The sequence below is a fragment of the Apium graveolens genome, chromosome 6 (assembly GCF_009905375.1).
Source record: "Apium graveolens cultivar Ventura chromosome 6, ASM990537v1, whole genome shotgun sequence".
Taxonomy (NCBI): domain Eukaryota; kingdom Viridiplantae; phylum Streptophyta; class Magnoliopsida; order Apiales; family Apiaceae; genus Apium; species Apium graveolens.
In genome coordinates this window covers 102,630,053-102,649,372 of record NC_133652.1, presented here as the reverse complement: position 1 = coordinate 102,649,372, position 19,320 = coordinate 102,630,053, and the positions used below count along the sequence as shown (strand labels likewise).

At 40.0% G+C, this 19,320-nt stretch overlaps 1 protein-coding gene and 1 non-coding gene across 2 annotated transcripts; one reads left to right on the top strand and one right to left on the bottom strand.

Moving 5' to 3' along the window:
• Positions 1–1,669: 1,669 nt before the first annotated feature.
• On the top strand, positions 1,670–3,644 carry LOC141667802 (homeobox-leucine zipper protein HAT4-like). Its single transcript, XM_074474425.1, has 4 exons — positions 1,670–2,116; positions 2,286–2,581; positions 2,687–2,766; positions 3,119–3,644. Exons 1-4 carry the CDS (start codon positions 1,930–1,932, stop codon positions 3,453–3,455), a joined length of 900 nt encoding a protein of 299 aa, XP_074330526.1. The 5' UTR covers positions 1,670–1,929; the 3' UTR covers positions 3,456–3,644.
• A 3,034-nt stretch (positions 3,645–6,678) lies between these two features.
• On the bottom strand, positions 6,679–6,785 carry LOC141669612 (small nucleolar RNA R71). Its single transcript, XR_012553881.1, has one exon. It is a non-coding gene; the product is annotated as a small nucleolar RNA R71 (small nucleolar RNA).
• Between the last annotated feature and the right edge of the window lie 12,535 nt (positions 6,786–19,320).

Sequence of the window (19,320 nt, the reverse complement as noted above, 5' to 3'; positions counted from 1 at the left end):
AGTATGCAAAACGAAAGTTTGAATTGAGTTGCGAATTGTCATGGCCGTAGAGTTATTGTGTTTGCCTAATAATGCGAGGCTGATTTTGATGTTTCTCCACGCCAAAGATTTCACTGATTTTGTTACATTAGTCCAATCAAATCCTTCCCCACTTTCTCTGCCGTGGGGTTGCCACTTTCATGCCCATAACTCTTCGTTCATCTTTAGTTGTATAAGAGCAGCATACTCAACTTGCAAAATTATTGCATTTGTTTAGAGCTAATCCTTTTTTTACCCCAGTTTAGAGCTGATTCAATGCATGTTATCCTTGATTACTGTAACTTCAGTGAGATGTCATACTTAAAGCAATTAAATGAAAAATATTCAACGATAAAGGAATGTCATACTTAAATTGTATATGTATATACATTATTGATTTTATATTTTAAAATGAAGGATATATATACATTTTTCCCACATCATTTATTATTATATATGAAGGGGAAAATTTAATTAATTATTATCTTGTACATAAAAAAGTAGGAGAATTGTATTGAGTTAGATAGATGTTAAAAGATTAATATAAATTTAAAACTAGTTATGAATTTAATGTTAGAGTGTAATTTTTATTTTAACAAAAAAAAATAATAATATATTACTCATGTCCCATTCATTTTTATACATTTTTTTGGATGTTTTATTCAATTCTATACATTTCAAAAATTATCAAAATAATAAAAATTAAAATTAACTACACCACTACTTTCTTCCACTACACTAACTTTATATATTAAATATTAATTACTCCTATTACTTTACCCACTTTTCTTATTTTTTCATATAACATTTTATTTTTTCTTAATTTCCGTCTCCAAAACAAATATATCTATCGAGGAATATATCAATAACAATAACCGGATCTAAATTGTACTCCCTCTGTCCCAACAATTTCTTTACATTTTCCTTTTTGAGATGTCCCATCCAATTCTTTACGTTTCAAAATTTACCAAAAATAGTCCATGAGTCCCAATACTTTCTCACTTTTCCTTCATTTTCATACTGTTTTTACTCTACTATCTTCCTTTTATACATTAAAAATCAAAGGGTCCCACCACTTTACCCACTTTTCTTTTTCTTTTTCACTACTTTATACACATTTCTTAACTTCCGTGTCCAAATCAAACGTAAAGAATTGACCGGGACGGAGGGAGTATTTAATATTGGACCTCTGACACCCTCGCCGTTGCAAAAACTGTTACTCCCTTTGTTCTTGAAAACGTTTCCTATTTGTGTTGGACACGTTTGCCAATGCACACTTTTGATTGTTAATATTTTTAATTTCGTATTAGTATTAAATATAAAAATTTTATTATATTAAAATACCCATAAATACGAATTCAACAAAATCACTCATGACTATATTTGATCTAATAAATTAGACGTAAATTAATAATTAATCACTTATAATGAACAGTGTCAAAAATCAAAATAGGAAACTTATTATGGGACTGAGAGCAGCATTATTACATTTAGTATGATTTATAATTAGTTAGATGATCTAAACAAGAGGTAAAAAATCTTGAAATTGGGGTTTGAAATTGTCAGGACAGACAATGACAGAACGGGAAAGAGAATTGGTAAAATTAAGGACCAAAAAGTCTAACATTTAACCAAGGCGTGAAAAGGGAAGGTGAAAAAGCAAACCATGACTGAGTTTTGAGAATAAATGATGAGAGGTGAGTGTGAAGGGGAGCAAAATCCATGATTGAGAGAATTGGAACCCCTGACATTACCATGTCATGATTGGACCAGCTAAACTCCCCTCTCAACCCCTGTTCCCTTCTCTTTCTTTCTATATAACCATCTCAAACTCCTTTCATTACTCTCCACCCCCCTTCAAAGCCTTCTAGTTCCAGTTCTCTCTCTCTCGATCGATATACATATACAAGAATGATGATACAGCACAGACAAGATCGCGTAGGCCTTACCCTAAGCTTGAACTTCCAAACAGAAACCCACCAGCCTCCATTATCTTCCTCACCACTTCAATTAACTCAAACACCTTCCACTACCTCCTCAGCAACTCACTCACATTTCAACCTCCTCCACAACACCTTTCTCACTAACCAAGCTTCAGGTTATTCCCTCCCTCTCAAACCCCTTGTTTACACATTTAGCTAATCTCATTATTTTTTTCACAAGCATTTTATCAAACGCCTTGCACACACTTGACATAAGTTCATATATTTCGCAGTTTCTCATCAGATTTGCACTTTACTAACTTGTTTTTTCTCCTGTATCCACAGATCGGAGCTTATTTGAGACATGCAGAGTCGAAACGAGGTCGTTCTTGAAGAAAATCGACGTGAACCGGCTACCGGCGATGACGGTAGACATGGAAGAAGAAGCCGGCGTTTCTTCTCCGAACAGCACAATATCAAGTGTGAGTGGAAAAAGAACAAGTGTTGAGAGATCTAACAGCGATGATGTTATAGATTGTGATGATGAAGATGGTGATAATTCAAGAAAAAAGCTGAGGCTTTCTAAAGAACAGGCTGCTATTCTTGAAGATAGCTTTAAAGAACATAACACACTTAATCCAGTAAGTGTATATAAGTATGTTTTTGAGAGGGATGTTCGTGTTTATGTTTGTATACGGGGTGAGGTTATTTTGGTAATTTACTCACGGATATGGTTTGTTTTGCAGAAACAGAAGCTGGCTTTGGCAAAAAAACTAGGGTTGAGACCTCGTCAAGTGGAGGTCTGGTTCCAGAACAGAAGGGCCAGGTGAGATAATTGTCTTATTCAATTATTCGCAAGGGTATTTTTGGTATTTCAGTTTCAATATTCTTACGTGACATACTGATACGAAATGTAGATGTTATTGATAATACATGGTTTATTTTGAATTGAGATTTTGTTAATGGATATCGAGTAGCAATACTTGCCAAGCATTGATTATGCTAAAATACGAGCCATTTAAAAGGCAGATAAGGATATACTAACCACTAATAAATAATACTGTAATGATTTAGATTTAAGATTTAAGATATAGTGAATTTTAATCTCCTTAAACATTGGATTTTAATACTTGTCATGTGTGCCAAAGATTAAAGTTTGAACATTTTGTCGTTGTCAGGACTAAATTGAAGCAAACAGAGGTTGATTGTGAGTTCTTAAAGAGATGCTGTGACAATCTAACAGAAGAAAACAGGAGATTGCAGAAGGAAGTTCAGGACCTGAGGGCTCTTAAATCATCCCCACAGTTCTATATGCAAATGGCTCCTCCAACAACGCTAACCATGTGCCCTTCATGTGAGCGTGTCTCAGCCCCACCATCGTCGGCTGCCTCCCCGTCTACCGCTCCTTTGCAGCCACGGCATTCGACTTCTAGTCACCATCGGGTCCCTTTTAACCCATGGGCCGTCGTGCCTGCTGGTCACCAACCGCTCAGTACAGTCCACCGTAGATCGTGATCGTCAAGGGTATTACGATAGTTCAAAACTTGTGGATTAAGCAACAAAAATTGAAGAAAGTTTAGGAGATGATAATATCATATGTTTGTGTAAATTATGTATGAGTTGTAGGTAGGGCCTTAATATGTCTGAATAACGGAGGATGTAGTTCTTAGTCCTGATAAGTGATAACTCATAATGTTACAGAAGCTATATACTAACTAGACAGGTTTGCGTGGCATCAAAATTTGATTTTGTCGATCACTAAAAGATAACCAAATCATGCATCCATGTTAAAGAATTAACAAGTGATTAAAGTTAGGTATGTTTACCGTAAGACCCCAATCCCATGTCGAGAAGATTTAAGATTTCTGTTCAGTTTATAAGACAAAGTACTACTACTATATGCATCAATAAATCATGATCTTTTGGGGGCCTTGGGTTGACTGCACTCGGGACAGTATGCTTCGGCTTATTTTCGGACTCGTGATCGAGACTTGACCCGGTTTTCGAAAAAGACTCAGGATTTGACTCGGCTTGTCACATATGGTATCAAAGCCGACTCTCGAAAGCTTGATGCGTCAAGTTGTTGGAGGTGGGGACACGCAGGCTGGTGGTATTATCCCACAATGACAAGAGTTCCGGAGGTGGGGATACAAAACCAACCGGTATTATCCCACGATGGCTAGAGAGGCACGATCTTGGTCCTATGGGCTGTCTACTCGGGCTTGACGAGGACGTCAGCAGTTTAAGTGGGGGAGTTTGTAACACCCCAGTCCCACATTGAGGAGATTTGAGACTTCTGTTCAGTTTATAAGGCAAAGTACTACTACTATGTGCACAACAAATCATGATCTTTTGGGGGCCTGTGGTGGGCTTGTCGTAATCCAAGTTGGCTGCACTCGGGACAGTATGCTTCGGCTTATTTTCGGACTCATGATCGGGACTTGACCCGGTTTTCGAAAAAGGCTCGAGATTTTACCTTGATTGTCACACTTACACTGTTACACAGACATTACACAAGAAAGAAAATGATAGCTGTTGAATGTTAGAGTTAGCATAAAGCCCAACATCATAAAGCTAGTGTAATTATACTATTTGACAATTGATGTTAATGATATGGAAGATGATGTTGCATTTTGATAAGTGGCATTTTATACCACTTAGAACGTCTTAAAATGGCTTAAATTGGTGTCTTGAAATCAAGTATTTTGTGTATTTGATGCGTTTTTCTAGTGTTTGTGCGTTTCAGGGTAATAGTTGCATTTCGGGGGAGTAATCATCAATAATAAGCCTTGGCATGTGTCTAGCATCGCGAGAGGGAAGAAAGGAGCAGATTACAGCGAAGAAACAGAGTAAAAATTAGACATTTTCCAGTAGGGGTCTGAGCGCCCGCTCAGCTATGCTGAGCGGCCGCGCAGGAAGCTGAGCGCCCGCTCAGCTATGCTGAGCGGCCGCGCATTAAAATATTTATTTTAGACTTCTACTTCTGTTTGGCTTCCAAGTTTTGTGTAATCTGAGTTTTATGGGACTTCTATATAAGTAGGTTCAGAGACGTTTCACGTGTGTTGAATCGTTGTATTAATCGAGGAGCGAAGGAGATAAGGAAGAAGACCATTTTAGCACACCGCAATGAAGAGGAAGCATATTTTCTTGTGATTCTTTATTTCGTTGTAACGTTGGATGCTAGTTTTTTTTGCTTTGAACCTATTTACTCTTGTGACGTACTCTGGTTTAATATAATTAGTTTAGTTATTATTCTCTTGTGTTTATTTATCATGTTTTCATATGAACCCATGATGACGATAAGTGCTAACATGGGCTAATCGTGATCATGGGGTTGTAACGGATTTACTATGGAATTATTTAGTTAGTTGTTTAATACCTTAGTGTGTGATGATTGTATGATATCTAGTGTTGGTTGTGCGTGTTCTTCTTATGTGCGTCGCGAACATTTAAGATAGAGAGTTAATCTCTTGTGAAGCGACGGTGGATCTCGAGATTTAGAACTTGCCATGCTAGCATAGGTTCATGTATGATGTTGCATGATTAGTGGGTAACTCTAACCATTTTATTCGCCCTGTGTAATCAAAAGGAATAACTTGTACTTAAATCATTATGTTGTCAATTTCTGTAGATATATAGGGACTCAACATAAGTGATGCCTATTCAACTTCTATCTTAATTGTGGATGTTTGGTAGAATGGTATTAGTACAATGAAAGTTGACTTTTATCAGTTTCGTGTTATTCGATTAATATCATCACTATTGCATACTAAGGGTAATAACAATGACTATTGAAGGAAGTAGTAATGAAGTTGTGATCTCATGAGTGTTTTATTATTGTTAATCCGAAGTGTTAATTAAGTGGTTAATTTTAGTAGTTAATTGTAATTAACAATTAGTTAATATAATTCTAAGTGTTTTTGTCTTATCATTGAGAAGTAAACATACATTGGTGAGTGAGTTTAATTGAACATAATTAGTCTGTCTCTGTGGGAACGAACTAGAAAATATTTTATATTACTTGCGAACGCGTATACTTGCGTGTGTTATAGCGCGTGTTTTCGCCCTAACAAGTTTTTGGCGCCGCTGCCGGGGACTCGGCGTACTTGTTAAATTTATGTACTTACCATCATTGGTCGTTAGGACTCAGTGATTAAGACGTATTTGTTACTTATTGTTTCTGGATGTGTTTCAGGTACTTTAGTGAGCGTTTATGCAAACTCGTTCTCGTACTCGCAAGAGGACTTTAGATACAGCTGAGGAGACAGACGAAGTTCTTGATATTCCGGAGAAGATAGATTTTGAAGATTCGGATTCAGGAAGTGAGCAGAAAGAACCAGTAATCATGGGTGATCGTATTGTTCCGGCCGATCCAGCTCTTATGGACTTTTCTCGGCCTAAAATTGATGACATTCAGTCAAGCATTCTTCATCCGGCGATTCAAGCTAACACCTTTGAAATCAAGCCGGACACTATTCAGATGGTGCAGAATTCTGTTTCTTTTGGAGGGGCTGCGACTGAAGACCCCAACATGCACATAAGGAATTTTGTCGAGATCTGCAGTACTTTCAAATATAATGGAGTGACTGATGAAGCTATCAAGCTGAGGCTTTTCCCATTCTCACTGAGGGATAAAGCTAAGGACTGGTTACATTCTGAACCAGCTGGGTCCATCACTACTTGGCAAGATCTTGCGCAAAAGTTTCTGGTGAAGTTTTATCCAATGGCAAAGACGGCTGCTATGAGGAGTGCTCTTACTCAGTTCGCGCAGCAATCTACAGAATCTATGTGCGAAGCTTGGGAACGCTACAAGGAAATGCTGAGAAAGTGTCCACATCATGGAATGCTTGATTGGATGGTGATCACTGGTTTCTATAATGGTTTGGGGGCCCAATCTCGACCCATGCTCGATGCAGCAGCTGGAGGCGCCTTGTGGGCCAAAAGCTATACTGAGGCTTATAATCTTATTGAGACTATGGCTGCAAATGAGCATCAAAACCCAACTTAGAGGATGATGCCTGAGAAGGTAGCAGGTATTCTGGAAGTCGATGCAGCCACCGCTATTGCAGCGCAGCTCCAAGCGCTGTCTATGAAGGTCGATTCTCTAGCTACCTATGGAGTCAATCAAATAACTATGGTCTGTGAGCTTTGTGCAGGTTCTCATGCTACGGACCAGTGTTCTCTTGTTAACGAATCTGTTCAGTATGTGAACAATTATCAGCGACAACAGCAGCCTGTGCCAGCTACTTATCATCCTAACAACAGAAATCATCCAAATTTCAGCTGGGGTAATAATCAGAATGCTATTCAGCCACCATATCAGCAAGGTGTGAGTAAACAGTTCAATCCACCTGGATTCCAGCAACCACAGTATTATGCTCAAAGGCAATCATATCCTCAACAGGGAAGTGCAGCTGCACCCACTAGTGCTGATTTTGAGGAACTTAAGCTGTTGTGCAAGAGTCAGGCGGTTTCTATCAAGACCTTGGAAAATCAAATCAGTCAAATAGCTAATGCAGTGCTCAATCGTCAACCTGGAATACTTCCCAGTGACACAGAAGTACCAGGCAGGAAGGAAGCTAAAGAGCAAGTCAAGGCTATTACCTTAAGGTCTGGGAAAGTTGCTGATGCTGAAAAGGCAAAAGAAGGAGAAGCTGAAGTTGGAGATGAAGAAGCTAAGCAAAAGGAGAAAGCGGCGGAATCAAGGAAGACTACTGTTGAACACACTCTGCCCGAGGGTAATACAGGGGAGAAACAGCTCTATCCTCCACCACCTTTCCCTAAGAGATTGCAACAACAAAAGCTGGATAAGCAGTTCGGTAAGTTTCTGGAGGTGTTCAAGAAACTTCACATCAATATACCTTTCGCTGAGGCTCTGGAGCAAATGCCTAGTTATGCGAAGTTTATGAAGAGTATTCTTTCAAGGAAGGTGAAACTGGATGACCTTGAGACCGTTGCTCTAACGGAAGAATGCAACGCTGTGCTGCGGTTACTTCAGAACTCGATCATATACTAATGTCTGATGCATTAGAAAAGGCCTTAGTGGGGGATTTTGATAGCGATGATGAAGATGGCAACGAGCAATTACAATATCTTAACGCTTCTCCCTGGAGGCGAAAGCTGGACATGCCGTTTGAATCTCTTGGTACTTCTGACCTCAAGAATGCTGAAGGAAAGCTCAAACCATCAATTGAGGAAGCACCTACCTTAGAGCTTAAGCCATTACCTGAACACTTGGGGTATGCTTTTTTAGGTGATGCATCTACTTTACCTGTTATTATTGCATCTGACCTTTCAGGTAGTGAGGAGGACAAGCTCTTAAGGATTTTGAGAGAATTCAAATCAGCTATTGGATGGACCATAGCAGACATCAAAGGGATCAGCCCTTCATATTGCATGCATAAGATTCTGCTAGAGGGTAGTAAGCCAATTGTTGAGCAACATCGCAGATTAATCCTATCATGAAAGAGGTGGTGAAGAAAGAAATTCTGAAATGGCTGGATGCAGGCATCATTTATCCTATTTCCGACAGTTCTTGGGTGAGCCCCGTACAATGTGTGCCTAAGAAAGGAGGTATCACTGTGGTAGCAAATGAGAAGAATGAGCTCATCCCCACTCGAACAGTTACAGGATGGAGAGTATGCATGGACTACCGAAAGTTGAACAAGGCCACGAGGAAGGATCACTTCCCTCTTCCATTTATTGATCAGATGCTTGACAGGTTGGCTGGTCATGAGTATTATTGTCTTCTGGATGGTTACTCCGGGTATAATCAGATTTGTATTGCACCAGAGGATCAAGAAAAGACTACCTTCACTTGTCCATTTGGAACATTTGCTTTTCGCAGAGTTTCGTTTGGGTTATGTGGCGCACCGACCACTTTTCAGAGATGTATGTTGGCTATATTCTCTGACATGATTGGAAATAATGTTGAGGTGTTCGTGGACGACTTCTCCGTCTTTGGACATTCGTATGATGAATGTTTGAATAATCTTTGTGCCGTGCTCAAAAGGTGTGTGGAAAGTAATTTGGTGCTCAATTGGGAAAAATATCATTTTATGGTGCGTGAAGGCATAATTCTTGGGCATAAGGTCTCTAGCAAGGGTCTTGAGGTGGATAAAGCCAAGGTGAGAGTCACTGAAAATCTTCCACCACCTATTTCTGTGAAAGGAATCCGTAGTTTTCTTGGTCATGCGGGTTTTTATCGGCGGTTCATCAAGGATTTTTCAAAGATATCTAAGCCGTTGTGCAACTTGCTTGAGAAAGATGTGCCTTTCAAATTTGATGATGAATGTTTGACGGCATTCGAGACTCTTAAGAAGAGTTTAATCACTGCGCCAGTTATTACAGCACCGGATTGGACAGAGCCTTTTGAGATGATGTGTGATGCGAGTGATTATGCGGTAGGTGCAGTTCTTGGGCAGCGCAAGAATAATCTCTTTCATGTGGTCTACTATGCTAGCAAGACCTTAAATGGGGCCCCAATGAACTACAGCACTACTGAGAAGGAGCTCTTAGCTATAGTCTTTGGTTTTGAGAAATTTCGATCTTATCTGCTTGGGACAAAAGTGACGGTATTCACTGATCATGCGGCCATTCGCTATTTGGTTTCCAAGAAGGATTCGAAGCCGAGACTCATTCGTTGGGTGCTCTTACTACAGGAATTTGAGTTAGAGATCAAGGATCGGAAAGGTACTGAGAATCAAGTAGCTGACCACCTCTCTAGATTGGAGAATCATGAGTCTACTTCACAGGATAAGACATTGATCAACGAGTCTTTTCCGGATGAGCAGTTGTTCGCAGTTCAGGAGGAAGAGCCATGGTTTGCAGATATTGTAAACTATCTTGTCAGCAATATTTTGCCTCCTAATTTGACCTCAGCTCAAAAGAAGAAGTTTCTGTATGAGGTGAAATGGTATATGTGGGATGAACCATACTTGTTTAGACAGGGAGCTGACCAGATCATCAGGAGATGTATCCCGTTCTGTGAGACGGAGGGGATATTACGAGACTGCCACTCCATAGTTTATGGTGGACACTATGGGGGTGAGAAGACGGCAGCTCGTATTCTGTAAGCAGGTTTTTTCTGGCCCACCTTGTTTAAGGATGCTCATCAGTTTGTTTTAAGGTGTGATCGTTGTCAAAGAGTGGGAAATTTGACGAGAAAGGATGAGATGCCGTTAAATGTGATGCTTGAAGTCGAGGTCTTTGATGTTTGGGGAATCGATTTCATGGGGCCTTTTGTCTCGTCCTGCAACAATCAGTACATCTTGCTGGCAGTCAATTATGTCTCAAAATGGGTAGAAGTCAAAGCTCTACCGACAAATGATGCAAAGGCAGTGTTGAATTTTCTTCATAAGCAGATTTTCACAAGGTTCAGAACGCCTCGGGTAATCATAAGTGATGAAGGGTCGCATTTTTGCAACCGTAAATTCACTTCTATGATGCAGCATTATAATGTGAATCATCGAGTTGCTAATGCCTATCATCCGCAAACAAATGGTCAAGCGGAAGTGTCTAACAGAGAGATCAAGCGCATTCTAGAGAAGGTTGTTTGTCCGTCAAGGAAGGATTGGTCTTTAAAGCTCGATGAAGCTGTTTGGGCTTATAGAACAGTATACAAAACTCCACTTGGTATGTCCCCGTTTCAACTTGTGTATGGTAATGGATGTCATTTACCTGCGGAGCTTGAGCATTAGGCCTATTAGGCGTTAAAAAAGTTGAACCTGGATCTAGATGCAGCTGGAAAGAAGCGAATGCTTCAGCTTAATGAACTTGATGAATTTCGACTCCAAGCGTACGAAAACAACAAAATGTACAAGGAAAAGGTGAAGAGGTGGCACGATAGGAAACTACATCCTAAGTTATTCGTGTCGGGGCAACAAGTTCTCTTATTCAACTCTCGTCTCCGACTTTTTCCTGGGAAGTTGAAATCAAGGTGGTCTGGACCTTTTATTGTCAAAACTGTGTTTTCACACGGAGTGGTGGAGATTTTTGAAAATGATTCGGACCAAGCATTCAAGGTTAATGGTCAGCGTTGGAATCACTACTATGGGGACACGACAAACCGAGAAGTGGTTAGTGCCGTTTTATTGTTAACTTGAGGAAGGTACACAACGTCAAGCTAATGACGAAAAAGAAGCGCTGCGTGGGAGGCAACCCATATTTTTTGTTATAAGAACCCTTAGAAGTTAATAACCTATCCAAAACTACAAAAAAATCAGAAAAACCGGGCTGAATTTTTTTTTTTCCAGTGACCCCCTGAGCGCCCGCTCAGCTCTGCTGAGCGACCGCTCAGGGGTCGGCTGACAAAATTTTTTTTAGTCAATAAAAATACAAAAAAATAAAACACAAATTTCAGCCCATAAAACCCACGACTTATTCCCCATTATACCATGATTTTTACCCATAAACCCACTCCTAATCAAATTCTACCCTAATCCATTCCCTATATATACATACACCTATCCCATATATCTCCTACACAACTTCTACACTCAAACTTTCTCCCAAACACAAAAACACAATTCTCAAGCACTTTTATTCAGATTCAATGGCACCCAAGAGAGCAAGGACTATTGATAGCAGCAGCACTGTGCCTACGGCTGATTCTTCGAGGGGTACTGCTGCGAGGCCTCGGTTGAATGACAGGGCTGCGGAGGAGGAGTACACTAGGCTTTTGGGGAAGCCGATTCTGAAGGAGAGGGGATTTTTACCATCAGGGAGGGATGGTGAGTTGCTACTTATGATTGTTGAGAATGGGTGGATAGCTTTTTGTGAGTCACCTGAAGTAGTGCTGATGAGCGTGGTTCGCGAGTTCTATGCGAACGCGAAGGCCGAGAAGAATGGGTTTTCTGTGGTCCGGTGGATGACGGTGGATTATCACCCAGCGGCGATTCGCCGTGTGATTGGGCAGCGAGAGAGAAAGCCCACGGAGGAGAACTGGAACGAGAAAACTGCTGAGGATTTTGACTTGGATTTGATTTGTGCTACTCTCTGTAGGCCGGGCACAATTTGGACCTTCAAGACAGGAACTAATGAGTATCGTCACTTTCTGGCGATTGCGATGAACAGGTATGCCCGTGCATGGAATGCGTTTATTTGTGCTAATATTCTGCCTTCTTCGCATGCACATGAGGTCACAGTTGAAAGAGCACAGTTGTTGTGGGGAATTTTGAATGAGGAATACTATGTGGACCTTGGTGAGTTCATCTACCAAGGAATTCTGAAGTTTTTGAGGGGAGCTAAGCACATGAACATCCCGTATGCATCCACTGTTAATAAGCTTTGCCGAGCGGTGGGAGTGAACTGGCCGTCTCATAAGCAGTTGCAGTTGCTGGCCGCTCCTATTGATTCCGAGACTCTGAATGCAATGCAGGAGTGGACCGGTGGTGAGCCCGAGGAGCATGGGCTGGGTTATCGTCTTCCAGGAGGGCGTCCATCACGAGGTGCTACTATGGTGAGGCCTAGGTGTGATGAGGCTGGTTCTTCGAGAGCTCAGGAGGGTGCTGGGATGGCTGATGCCCAATATAGGAGGCTGTCACGGAGGATGGATGCTATGTATGAGACGCAGAGCAGGTTTGTTCAGGAGTCACCCTTGCACTAGGGACTGCTTTTCGAGGCCTTGGAGCTGACATCCAGTGGCGAGTTTTTGGTGAGAACTCTGCATATCCGCCTCCTGATACACCACCCACTGAGGGTGATGATGATGATGACTCCGAGTAGGTATACCCTGTGTTCCTTTCTACTACCTTCACTGGGGACAGTGAAGATTTTAAGTTTTGGGGTGGTAGTTAAGGAATATCTTGTGTGTGTGTCATATAGCTGCATATTCATGATAGTTAGTTCATATAGTTGCATAATTTTTTCCATATAGTCTTTTTTATATAGCTTTATTTGTTTATCATATCATGTAGCTCATGCATATACCATGATCCCTTTTGCGATGATTTACCGACTGATTTGTGATGTTGATGCGAGTGTAGTGATAGCATTAAAGTAATGATTGAGTCATGTAGGTTGATATGCATGCTAGAAACACTTGTATTTTCAATAAGTCTTAGAGAATGCTTTAGGACTAGATTGTTGTTATTTCAAGGTTAATCTATTTATTATGCGTAGACTTTTATAATAGGTTCTTAGTGATAAAGGCATGAAAAAGAAAAAAATGGAGTAGAAAAATGGAATTTGTTGCTAATTGTGGCTAGGCATCAATTGGCTAGTAGCCGGCTCGTATGTTTATGCGAGTAGTCTAGGGTTGAGCAAGATGGAGCGAAACGCACTTGCTCGGAAATTTTGAAAAAAGAAAAAAAAAAGAAAAAAAGAGTATGTGTTTATGCATAATTGATCACGAGCGGGCTCTTTGGTATTCGAGTTATTAAGTTCTTAGGGGACTTTGTGCCTAGTGACCTAAGGCTTTTAGAGTCTGGGATCCGCTAACCTAACGCTCGCTACATGGATACCATTGTATAAGTCTTTTGTGGACCTCACTCATTGCACGGTCAAATAAGCATTACTGTTAGGAATAAAAAGCATGATTCCATGATAAGCTCCAGAATTCTTGTAGTGTTATAAGTCACTTTGTGCCTAGAATTTTTATTCTTTGTATAATCATGTGATTGCCTTGATGATAGTTGAGTCATAATAATTGATTTAGTTCCGGAGCATATCTGTTAAGCATCTACACACACCACATTTCCGGCTGTATGTTAGTTGGCATGGTTTGATTGATCTTTAATTGCCTAATTGCATTTGTTGAGATGTTGTAAGTTGGTTGGTTTGTTCGTAGTAAGGGGGATCGCTGCATTTCATATAGATTGCATTCATGCATGTTTTTATTTGTTTTTGAGTCTGTGACGCTTCAGGACAAGCATCGATTTAAGTTTGGGGGTGTGATAAGTGGCATTTTATACCACTTAGAATGTCTTAAAATGGCTTAAATTGGTATCTTAAAATCAAGTATTTTGTGTATTTGATGCATTTTTCTAGTGTTTGTGCATTTCAGGGCAATAGTTGCATTTCGGGGGAGTAATCATCAATAATAAGCCTTGGCATGTGTCTAGCATCGCGAGAGGGAAGAAAGGAGCAGATTACAGCGAAGAAACGGAGCAAAAATTAGACATTTTCCAGTAGGGGTCTGAGCGCCCGCTCAGCTATGCTGAGCGGCCGCGCAGGAAGCTGAGCGCCCGCTCAGCTATGCTGAGCGGCCGCACAGGGTCGGGAAATTAAAAATATTTATTTTAGACTTCTACTTCTATTTGGCTTCCAAGTTCTGTGTAATCTATATTTTATGGGACTTCTATATAAGTAGATTCAGAGACGTTTCACGTGTGTTGAATCGTTGTATTAATCGAGGAGCGAAGGAGATAAGGAAGAAGACCGTTTTAGCACACCGCAACGAAGAGGAAGCATATTTTCTTGTGATTCTTTATTTCGTTGTAACGTTGGATGCTAGTTTTCTTTGCTTTGAACCTATTTACTCTTGTGACGTACTCTGGTTTAATATAATTAGTTTAGTTATTATTCTCTTGTGTTTATTTATCATGTTTTTATATGAACCCATGATGACGATAAGTGCTAACATGGGCTAATCGTGATCATGGGGTTGTAACGGATTTACTATGGAATTCCTAAGTTAGTTGTTTAATACCTTAGTGTGTGATGATTGTATGATATCTAGTGTTGGTTGTGCGTATTCTTCTTATGTGCGTCGCGAACATATAAGATAGGGAGTTAATCTCTTGTGAACCGACGGTGGATCTCGAGATTTGGAACTTGCCATGCTAGCATAGGTTCATGTATGATGTTGCATGATTAGTGGGTAACTCTAACCGTTTTATTCGCCCTGTATAATCAAAAGGAATAACTTGTACTTAAATCATTATGTTGTCAATTTCTGTAGACATATAGGGACTCAACATAAATGATGCCTATTCAACTTCTATCTTAATTGTGGATGTTTGGTAGAATGGTATTAGTACAATGAAAGTTGGCTTTTATCAGTTTCGTGTTATTCGATTAATATCATCGCTATTGCAGACTAAGGGTAATAACAATGACTATTGGAGGAAGTAGTAATGAAGTTGTGATCTCATGAGTGTTTTATTATTGTTAATCCGAAGTGTTAATTAAGTGGTTAATTTTAGTAGTTAATTGTAGTTAACAATTAGTTAATATAATTCTAAGTGTTTTTGTCTTAACAGTGAGAAGTAAACATACATTGGTGAGTGAGTTTAATTGAACATAATTAGTCTGAGTCGCTGTGGGAACGAACTAGAAAGTATTCTATATTACTTGCGAACGCGTATACTTGCGTGTGTTATAGCGCGTGTTTTTGCCCTAACACATTCCGGGCCTAAAGCAAAATTTTGGAAGCATTTCTTAATAATTTTTTTGAATTTCTTGTTTCATGTCGAACATTCTGGATTTTTGAACAAATATAGAATTCTAAATAAATGCGCTCACCACGTATTACCTGCTCTTCTCAAGTCCAATTTGTTTACGAAATATGGCTAATTGGCTATGATCATCATCATCATTATGGACTTATGGTCGTCATCATCATAGTTGTCTTCGTCATTATCATCAATCTCCAAATTGTAGTCTTGAGAAAAATAGACAAAGTTGGGTTAGGCCTAAATGCTGGTATTTCTTTAATGTAGGCTCAATGTTGTTTCAACATCTTGTGCTATTATGTTTTCTTCCTTAATTTTCAGAATTTCTTCACTGAAACTTCTACCCTATAGGCGTTACTGTTATTTGATCAATAGGTTCAAGTGTATACTCGCCCAGTTGCCCATTTCCGAACCATCACTTGAAGTTCCGGTCCAACAGTCTTCCCCTTCGTCTGTCTGTTTTTGCCCTATTTAGCAAATTACCTTTGATGTTGTTTCCACTCATTTTATTTGGCACACTTCTAGCACTTCTCTTTAAAGCCCTCCTTTGAAATGTTACATCTTTTTAGTAACTAGAAGTTGATAATCTCATTAAAAGATCTTCTTGGAGAAACAATAGAGTTGGCGATAGAGGCGGGGAAGAATTAGTGGTACAGACTTACAAAAACTTTTCGTCCTTTATATACCTTCAACAATTTGGGATTGAAAGGCAGACGCTAAGGTAATTTTTAATTTGCGGAGAAGTAGAACTTGGATTTAAATGTCGAATTGATTGAGAGCAAACGTACGTGATTCAATCTTGGTTTAATTTATATTCATATTGACGGGCCATAATGTTATTAAGTCCAAGAAACACTACAAAAACCCAAGGGAAAATGACCCCGGGAATAAATGGAGATGGTTCTCGGACACATGGCAACCTCACAAGACAGTAACGATCGCATATTACCCAAAATAGCATGATAGCATCCCAACCTCCATGTGTCAAGACCTCAAAATATCCCAGTAGCAAAGGGATAGTTGGACCCCGTTGACAATCTGGACCATTCAATCATCCACCAACCAAGTTTCACTAATGATCAGGATGAAGAGGTACAAACCCCCAAAAGCCTAAAATTGGGAGCCTATAAAAGGCCCCAAAAAGGGGATTTTGGGTAGTGGAGAGCATGGGCCGGTTCGGCTCGGTTTTCAGATAAAACCGGAACCGCAACCATATCTTTTCAATTTCTAAAATCGAAAACCGCAACCACCGGTTCGGATTCGGATTCAGTTTCTGTTTAAAAGGTCCCGGTTCGGTTATAATCGGTTCGGTTACAAAATCGACAAATATAAAAAATAAAAAGTTAATGATATCTATCCGAAATATAAAAATAATGCGCAATTAGTGCAAACTTTATATTGCAGAAACAAGCTTCTAGAATTTCAAATTGACTAAAATAAATTACAAGATAGCCGTGTATTTGGAATCATTAACTGATCTTCAAGTTCAGGTTCATGTACTGCATGAATGCAGGTTACGGCAGGTTCATATAACTGTAATTGAATTCATCTCCATAGTTCTTAACCTGACTGCTAAAATGCATTAAATTAACTATCAAAAACTAACTCCAGAGACTAGGATTTTAATTAAAAAAATCATAATAGCATATTAACCTATAAATTATATATGCAAAATATAATAATAATATATTATTATTATTATTATTATTATTATTATTATTATTAGTAACCGGTTCAATAAGGTTTTTATCGGTTCAGTTGTAAAATATAACCGGAACTGAACCATTTAAATCGGTTCGGTTCTTTATTTTTTCATTTCGATTTTGGATCGGTTTTCTTCGGATCGGTTTTGTTCGGTTTTTTCCGATTTCAGTTCGGTTTTGGTTTTAATTCGGTTTTTTTGCTCTGCCCTAGTTTTGAGGTTACATCTAATTACTTGCTCTCTACATATATACACACACCACTAGAATATATTTGAATAGCTCTCTTCTTCTTCTTCTTCTTCTTTTTCTTCTTCTTCTTCTTCTTCTTTTTCAAGAAACCCCATTCTGATTCTTACACCGGAGTTGCCGCGGGGATGCCGCCCCCTCCGGTTCAGTTTTGCAGAAACCCCACCTTGCAGCTTAACCGCACATCATCACTTCAACATAAACGGAGCTCGAGCTTGGGTAAAAGAAAGGAGAAGACCCGGGGAAGAAAGAGGGTTATCATTGGCGCTAAAAGGAGGGATCGAACTTCCGATTCTGTGGTGCCGTTGATTCCAGCCATTTAATTCTACCCACGAGGCCAAAACTTTACACCCCCATAAGGTTAACATTTCGACCCTCTCAGATCTACTTTGCTCGTTATCTTTACTTTAAAATCACCTATAATATTGTATTTATGGTATTTTGCCTGTTTTATCTTGAAAACAATGACTACAAGGAAGAGTAAACGGTTATTTTCGGATTGGTTCATCGTTCCGTCATCCCGCCCTGAACCTGCTATGAGTCTGTGGAAAGAGAAAAACCACCCTGAACCTGAGATACGCCCAGGGAATCAGGAAGAACATTCCGGAGAAATCCTTGGTTCGGTCCTGGACCGGATTGCAAAAAATATGAAAAAACCAAGCGACGATGCCCGTGACGAAATTCGAAGAGCCTCGCTCCATGATCGAATCCGGAAGGAGGAAGAGGCCAAGTCCAAGGCAAAGATTGAGAAAAGAATCCAGGAAGAAGAGGCAAAGTTGAAAAATAAAACCCATAGAGTTCACGTCTCCTTAGACTCCGAGCCCGAGAAAGAATCCAAACAAGAACAGATGGTCCGGACCCTTTGTGACCTCAAAAGAAAAGTCGAAGGAGACATGGAAGTTGGAGCAGCAACCAACCCCTTCACCAGAAAACTTGAATCTACCCCCAGAGAGTCCGGTCTTAAATACTTCAATTTTGACTCCTTCGATGGACTTGCGGACCCCGAAGAACATCTAAATTACTTTGAGCAGATTTCAAATATCTACGACTACAGTGACCTCGCGAGGTGCCTTTTCTTCACATCAACACTCAAGGGAGGGGCTCGGAAATGGTTTATCAGAATCCCGTCTCGGAGCGTAGACTCGTGGACATATTTTTGAGAGATCTTTCTGAAAAGGTTCCGGGCCAACCGTATGAATGAGCTGGAGATGTGCCATCTGGAAACCATCCAACAAAGAAGCAAGGAATCACTTCCTGACTTCATCAAAAGATTTCAAAAAGCAGTCAACCAACTTTCCAATCTAGAAGAGAAATAAGCCGTCAATATCTTCCGGAGAAGCCTTCATCCGGTATCTTGTGAGGGCTTTGTGAAAGACCTAATCTATAGGGAGCCCTAGAGCCCCGCATCTGCCTATGCCTTGGCCTCCAAATTCATAAAAGAGAATGACTTCCTTAAATCAATAAAGATGAATAGAAGAATCCACGATGATGATGAATCCCCGGAGTGGCACTCATCATACAAAAAAGACAAAAGATTCAAAGTAGACAAGCAAAATAACTACATCCAACACTTCCAGGGAACCCCACCTCGGAGTTAGTATTGGGGACTAACAAAAATTAAAGGAAACCAAGGAACAAAAGGGAACCAAAGCCTGAACCTGAGTGGATGCCCTTTAATCGGTCCCGGGTTGACATCTTGAGAGAAGTCAAGGGAAAGCCATTCTACTACCATCCAAAGCCCCTTCTCGCACCTCTAAAGAACAGGGCGAGGGACAAACATTGCGAGTACCATGAAGACGACGGGCACACAACTGAGAACTTCTTTTCCTTCAAAATGTTCATCAAAAACCATATCAAGAAAGGAAACATGAACCGGTATGTTCAGAGAAAGCCAGCTGACAAGGACAAAGCCCCAGAAAGCGGAAAACACATGGTAAACATTGTACTTGGATGTACTTCTTCACCACCCCGGAGTCTAGACATGAACAATAATATCATGATGATCCAGCTCTAAGAAGATGAACCAATTTATTTCTC